This window comes from Solanum dulcamara, chromosome 1 (genome assembly GCF_947179165.1).
Source record: "Solanum dulcamara chromosome 1, daSolDulc1.2, whole genome shotgun sequence".
NCBI classification, from domain to species: Eukaryota; Viridiplantae; Streptophyta; class Magnoliopsida; order Solanales; family Solanaceae; genus Solanum; species Solanum dulcamara.
In genome coordinates, this window is record NC_077237.1 from 5,372,579 (window position 1) to 5,379,642 (window position 7,064).

The 7,064-nt window shown below is 31.9% G+C and overlaps 1 protein-coding gene and 1 pseudogene across 2 annotated transcripts; both read left to right on the forward strand.

Moving 5' to 3' along the window:
* Positions 1-556: 556 nt before the first annotated feature.
* LOC129885265 (5-epi-aristolochene synthase 3-like) lies at positions 557-2,939 on the forward strand (annotated as a pseudogene).
* A 1,613-nt stretch (positions 2,940-4,552) lies between these two features.
* LOC129886310 (vetispiradiene synthase 3-like) lies at positions 4,553-6,859 on the forward strand. Of its 2 annotated transcripts, none has more exons than XM_055960955.1 (6): positions 4,553-4,722; positions 4,812-5,088; positions 5,189-5,783; positions 5,870-6,008; positions 6,096-6,341; positions 6,438-6,859. In XM_055960955.1, exons 1-6 carry the CDS (start codon positions 4,618-4,620, stop codon positions 6,732-6,734), a joined length of 1,659 nt encoding a protein of 552 aa, XP_055816930.1. In that variant the 5' UTR covers positions 4,553-4,617; the 3' UTR covers positions 6,735-6,859. The 2 variants fall into 2 exon arrangements, with proteins under 2 accessions (XP_055816930.1, XP_055816939.1); XM_055960964.1 differs by having other exon boundaries at positions 6,442-6,621.
* The last annotated feature ends 205 nt before the right edge of the window (positions 6,860-7,064 follow it).

Here is a 7,064-nt window from a genome sequence, read left to right on the forward strand (position 1 = left end):
ATCAATCAATCAAATTAGTTGAATAATTAGTATTAATCTAATTTATAATAATATCCATATTGAACCAAAAACGAAAATAGAAAACAATATACTATTATTGGATCAACAGAATGAAAGAAATTAGTCCAGCCTTTTTCTCAGATTTCATCGTACTGCTAGTCGTTGTTATTCCCCGCTAACGAGTTTATCTGCAGGCAACTACTTGTCGTGGGGAGGAAGCACTACAACTAAAGTTTGATATGATAATAAATAATGAAAATAAATTGGTCAAGAGAATTTTACGTGAAAGCCTCTCAAACAGATAGAGGGGAAAAACCACGGGTAGAAGGATCTTACTACGATAATATGGGAGTACACTACTCTCAAATACAAGAAGAAAACAACAATTAACACTTCTCTCTTGTAAAAGGAACAACTTACCAAAGAAGATACTCAAGACTACAATATTTATCTTGGTGTATAACTTTCTTTGTGTTCTTACTCTTTTGGATTGTATTTTTTTTTGTGGGATAATCTAAATGAGGGAAAGAGACCCTCTATTTATAGGAAACTAGAAATGCGTAAAATCTGCGTATTGCACCTCCCTTTTTTGACTACGCATTCAAAACTCATTTTGTTCCCTTTTTGACTACGCGTTCAAAACACGTTTTGTTCATTTTTTGACTACGCGTTCAAAACGCGTTTTGTAGTATTTGACTATCTTGCATTCTCCCACTTGAAGATTTAATTGAGAATCAATTAAGTTTTCACACCATTCTTTCTACCCAATTACTGGAGGAGCTCGGGCACCTTCTCCCTTTTAGATCGTTTCTGAATATTTTTGTGAACAATCGTGGCAAACTGCACCGTCACCGAAATTTACTATTCTCGTGAATAGTACTTTTCACCGAATTTTATTATTCACAGATAGTACCTTCGCATAAAACAGACAGAATAACCGAGGGCTCTGATACCATTGTTAGAGGGAGAAAGGATGGTGTGAAGACTTAATTGACAATTAAATCTTCAAGTGGGAGAATGTAAGATAGTCAAATACTACAAAACACGTAGTAAAAAAGGGAACAAAACGCGTTTTGAATGCGTAGTCAAAAAGGGAGGTGCAATACGCAGAATTTATGCGGATTTTACGCGTTTTTAGTTTCTTATAAATAGAGGGCCTCTTGCCTTCATTTAAATTATCCCACAAAAAAAATACAATCCAAAAGAGTAAGAACACAAAGAGAGTTATACACTAAGATAAATATTGTAGTCTTGAGTGTCCTATGTAGTGAGTTGTTCCTTTTACAAGAGAGAAATGTTAATTGTTGTTTTCTCCCTGTATTTGAGAGCAGTGTACTCCCATATTATCATAGTAAGATCCTTCTACCTCGTGGTTTTTCTCCTTTATCTGTTTGAAGGGTTTCCACGTAAAATTCTCGTGTCCAATTTATTTTCATTATTTATTATCATATCAAACTTTAGTTGTAGTGCTTCCTCCTCCAACAGTTAGATACCGGAAGGAAATTGGCTGAGACATTGAATTTGATTGACATTATTGAACGTCTTGGCATAGCCTACCGCTTTGAGAAACAAATTGATGACATTTTGGATCGGATTTACAATGAAAATGCAAACTTAGAGGGTCAGATTATAATGATTTATCCACTTTTGCACTTCAATTTCGATTGCTAAGGCAACACGATTATAATATCTCTCCTAGTAAGTCCAGTCTATCCTCTGTATCTGATCTCACGCTTGTCTATGGTGAAAGGGGCCCTCAAGAACGAGTTTGATGTTGTTTATAATTATTGTCCGTTTGAAACAAGACTAATTATATATTGTCTGTTTGAAAAAAAAACCAAAAATTTTCAGCAAATTCCAAGATGGGAATGGGAAATTCAAGGAGTCATTTTCTAGTGATGTCTTAGGATTATTGAGTTTGTATGAAGCATCACATGTAAGGACTCGTGGTGAAGATATTTTAGAAGATGCACTTGCTTTCTCCACTAATCATCTTGAGTCCGCGTCTCCACATTTGAACTCTCCTCTTAAAGAACAAGTGACACATGCCCTTGAGGAATCTTTGCACAAGGGCATTCCTCGAGTAGAGACTCGATTCTTCATATCCTCAATCTACGAAAAGGAGGAATCAAGGAATGATGTGTTACTTAGATTTGTCAAATTGTATTTCAACTTATTCCAAATGTTGCACAAACAAGAACTTGCTGAAGTATCAAGGTGGTGGAAAGATTTGGACTTCATAACAACACTTCCATATGCTAGAGATCGAGCAGTTGAATGTTACTTTTGGACAATTGGAGTGTATTTTGAGCCTCAATATTTTTAAACTTGCGTCATGCTTTCTAAGACTATTGGTATGATTTCAATTGTTGACGATACCTTTGAAGCTTATGGTATAATTAAAGAACTTGACATGTACACGGATGCCATTCAAAGGTAATAATTAAGGAAAAGCTCCTCCCTATTATTTTTATGAATGTATACACTAACATTGGTTTTTGTTACCTTAATGTAGGTGGAATATCAATGAAATTGACCAACTTCCTGATTACATGAAAATTAGTTATAAAGCTCTTTTAGATCTCTATGAAGATTATGAAAATGAATTGTCAAGCGATGGAAGATCTCAAGTTGTTTATTACGAGAAAGAAAGAGTATGTCTGAGCAATTTAAAATAATGTTAAACCGCACCTTTTATTGATTATAAACAAAATAATCAATTTACGATTTTCTAACAGATGAATTTATATGTTTGGTATTTGTAGATGAAAGAAATAGTGAGGAATTATAACGTGGAGGCCAAATGGTTTATTGAAGGATATATGCCGCCTGTTTCTGAGTACCTAAGCAATGCTTTAGCAACTAGCACTTATTACTTGCTCACAACAACATCAGGGAAGCCTGTTTTATTGCCCATTTCAAATGTCTTGTTGGGCTAGGTTGAATACGAGTTTAAAATATATTGAGTTTTGATATCATCTCAAAGAGATGTTACTATTGAAATTTGAGGTGATTTCGCGAAAAATTGAAGAAGTTGAAAATTTAAAGTTCTTTATATGTTCTTGGTGTTCTTAAAGAAGAAGAAGCAAAAATAGTACATTTGATTCAAAACTTCAATAGAAAAATGTTAAAAGTTGTTTGTGTGATTTTGCAAAATCGGAGTTGAAAAATAATGGAATAGATAAACCTTTATTCAAGCTGCAATGGAATTGATGAAACAAACATTTAACGGATGACATAAAAGATTCTTTTCTCAAAGTTCGGTGACATATTTGAGTTTTTTCCCATTAAAATTTTTAATTAAAATCAAATTGTTTCTTACTCCCTCCGTTAAGTTTTACTCACAAAAAGAAAGTAGAAATACGATGATATTTATTTAGTGACAGTTGAAATAAATGTCGAGAAATAAAGATTTTCTCGATATTTATAACAAATTATCATAAAAACAACGTCATCAAATGTAAACATCGTAAAAACAAGTCCACTTTGGACTTTACACAATCTTGAGAAACAATGTTTTATATGAGTATTATATAGAATACCCATATTAATTGATGTATAATATTAGATCTTGGGAATTGATTTGTCTTTTCTAATTATTATGTAAAGTGAAAATCGATTTTTGGACAACTAGACGTGAACGGAGAAAGTACTAATATTTGATGAAAGGGAAAAGGATATGATATACCCTCAACTTTGTTATTTAGAGTTGATATACCATCGTTATAAAAATGACTCATATATACCCTACTGTTACAAAAGTGACTCACATATACCATTTTACTCAAGTGAAAAAAATTAATTTTAAATTAATTTTTTATTTTAAAAAATAATCCATGTAGGGGTGTATTTGATCGTTCTTATAGATATTTTGTTTTTTAATTCTTTTATTCAATGGCTAGTTTGAATTTATTATTTCGATGGTCAAATTTGTTTTTTCACTATTTTTCTTGTAAATTTTATTATAGATGCCCCAATTTTTATTTTACAAATACAAAAACTAAATTAAAATATAGCTGCAAAAAAAATATTTTAAATTATAATATAGCCAAAATATATTAGTTTTAAGTTTTTTTTGCCTTTTCCATTCACGCTTGTTTCTTTTTCATTTCTCATATTTTTATACCAAAGAATGAAATTAAAAAAATAAAATATGACTAAGAAACTCAAATAGTGATAATCAAAGAAGTCAAAATATAATTCATGTGTGAAAAAAATTATATATACCCCTACATGATTTTTTATTTATTTATTTTAAAAATTAAAATTATTTTTTCACTCCGGTTAGATGAAAAGATATGTCATTTTTGTAATGGACGGGTGTATGTGTGTCACTTTTATAATAATAGAGATATATATGAACTACTTTTATAATAAGAGATATATCAAACTCTAAATAACAAAGTTTAACGGTGTATTATGCCTTTTTCCCAATTGGAAATGTAGTACTTTTCTACACTTGCTTAAAGAGTTTGAAGTTCTATGCATTTTTGGTTATGTGTCTCTTACCACTATAAATACTTGTCCCTTGCCTACCATTTATGTCATCAACTTGAGAGTTTCTTTCATTCTTCCTTAGAACTAAAAAAAAAAATACTCTTATTATTTGTTCCAACAATGGCCTTAGCTATAGTTGAAGAAGAGAAGATCATTCGTCCCGTTGCCAACTTCTCTCCAAGTCTATGGGGCGATCGTTTCCTTTCTTTCTCCATAGACAATCGCGTAATTAATTAATATTCATCATTTTTTTTGTTCATAGTTTCTTCAAAAAAATGTAGTTTGATATTTTTGGCTTTTGAATATATTTATAGGTAGCACAAAAGTATGCTCAAGAGATTGAAGCATTGAAGGAAGAAACAAGGAGTATGTTGTTAGCTAGTGGAAGGAAATTGGTTGAGACATTGAATTTGATTGACGTTATTGAACGTCTTGGCATAGTGTACCACTTTGAGAAAGAAATCGATGATATTTTGGATAGTATTTATAATGAAAATTCAAAATTCGAGGGTGATGATGACTATAATGATTTATGCACTTGTGCTCTTCAATTTCGATTACTAAGGCAACACGGTTACAACATCTCTCCTAGTAAGTCCATCATCATAAATCACGAGTTTCATGTTGTTTATAATTGTTGTATATTTGAAAGAAGCCTAATTATATATTGTCCGTTTGAAAACAAAAACAGAAATTTTCAGCAAATTCCAAGATGGAAATGGCAAATTCAAGGAATCACTTGTTAGTGATGTCTTAGGATTATTGAACTTGTATGAAGCTTCACATGTAAGGACACATGGTGAAGACATTTTAGAAGATGCACTCGCTTTCTCCATTACTTATCTTGAGTCCGTGTCTCCACATTTGAACTCTCCTCTTAAAGAGCAAGTGACACATGCCCTTGAGCAATCTTTGCACAAGGGCATTCCTCGAGTAGAAACTCAATTCTTCATATCCTCAATCTATGAAAAGGAGGAATCAAAGAACGATGTGTTGCTTCGATTTGCCAAATTGGATTTCAACTTACTCCAAATGTTGCATAAACAAGAACTTGCTGAAGTATCAAGGTGGTGGAAAGATTTGGATTTCGCGAAAAAACTTTCATATGCTAGAGATAGAGCAGTTGAATGCTATTTTTGGACAATTGGAGTGTATTTTGAGCCTCAATATTCTCAAGCTCGAGTCATGCTTGCTAAGACTATAGCCATCATTTCAATTGTAGATGACACCTTCGATTCTTATGGTATAGTTAAAGAACTTGACATATACACGGATGCCATACAAAGGTATGAAATTGACAAAACCATGAAAAGTTATATTTACGATCTTTTAAAATGCATAAATATTCCTAAGCTTTGTGATCACCTTGCAGATGGGATATTAACGAAATTGATCGACTCCCTGATTACATGAAAATCAGTTATAAAGCTCTTCTTGATCTTTACAAGGATTATGAAAACGTATTGTCTAGGGATGGAAGATCTCATGTTGTCTATCATGCAAAAGAAAGAGTACGTTTGAGCGGCCTAACTATATAGCAAATATATATATATTCAAATTACTATTTTACTAACACTTACTTTTTTTTGGTGTTATAGATGAAAGAAATAGTGAGGAATTATAACGTGGAGGCCAAATGGTTTATTGAAGGATATATGCCACCTGTTTCTGAGTACCTAAGTAATGCTTTAGCAACTAGCACTTATTACTTGCTCACTACAACATCTTATTTGGGAATGAAGTCTGCTACTGAGCATCATTTCGAATGGTTGGGAAAAAATCCTAAAATTCTTGAAGCTAATGTGACATTATGTCGAGTAATTGATGACATAGCCACATACGAGGTAGGGAATTACGATCGAATTAATTGTTGAAAATAACTATATATTGAAGCAATATTAATTAAAGCTTATAATATTCAAATTTATTTTTCTTTATAGGTAGAGAAAAGTAGGGGTCAAATTGCAACAGGAATCGAGTGTTACATGAGAGACTATGGTGTATCTACTGAAGTAGCAATGGAAAAATTTCAACAAATGGCTGAAACAGCATGGAAGGATGTGAATGAAGGAATTTTTAGACCAATTTGTGTCTCTACAGAGATTTTAACTCGTATTCTTAATCTTGCTCGTATTATTGACGTTACATATAAACACAATCATGATGGATATACTCATCCGGAGAGAGTCTTAAAACCTCATATTATTGCCTTGCTTGTGGACTCCATTGAATTTTAAACTGCCAATTGTTCCTCGTCTTGATAAAACCTTATTTTATAAATCCTTGTAAAGAATAATAAGTTGCAATTTCTTTTAGTTTTGTCATTTGTTATTACAATGAGGATTATTTCCCCCTCTATATAGTCCTAATTATCAAATCAAATTGAATGGCCTATCTCACTCTTTGTTTCTTATTTGTTCTATAGAATATAATAAAAAAAGTACATGTGGGTGCACATGGCCTATCTCACTCTTTGTTTGTTCTATAGAATATAATAAAAAAAGTACATGTAGGTGCACAATTAAAATGTGTAATTTTTTTATAAATTGGCTCTTATATTGTCATTA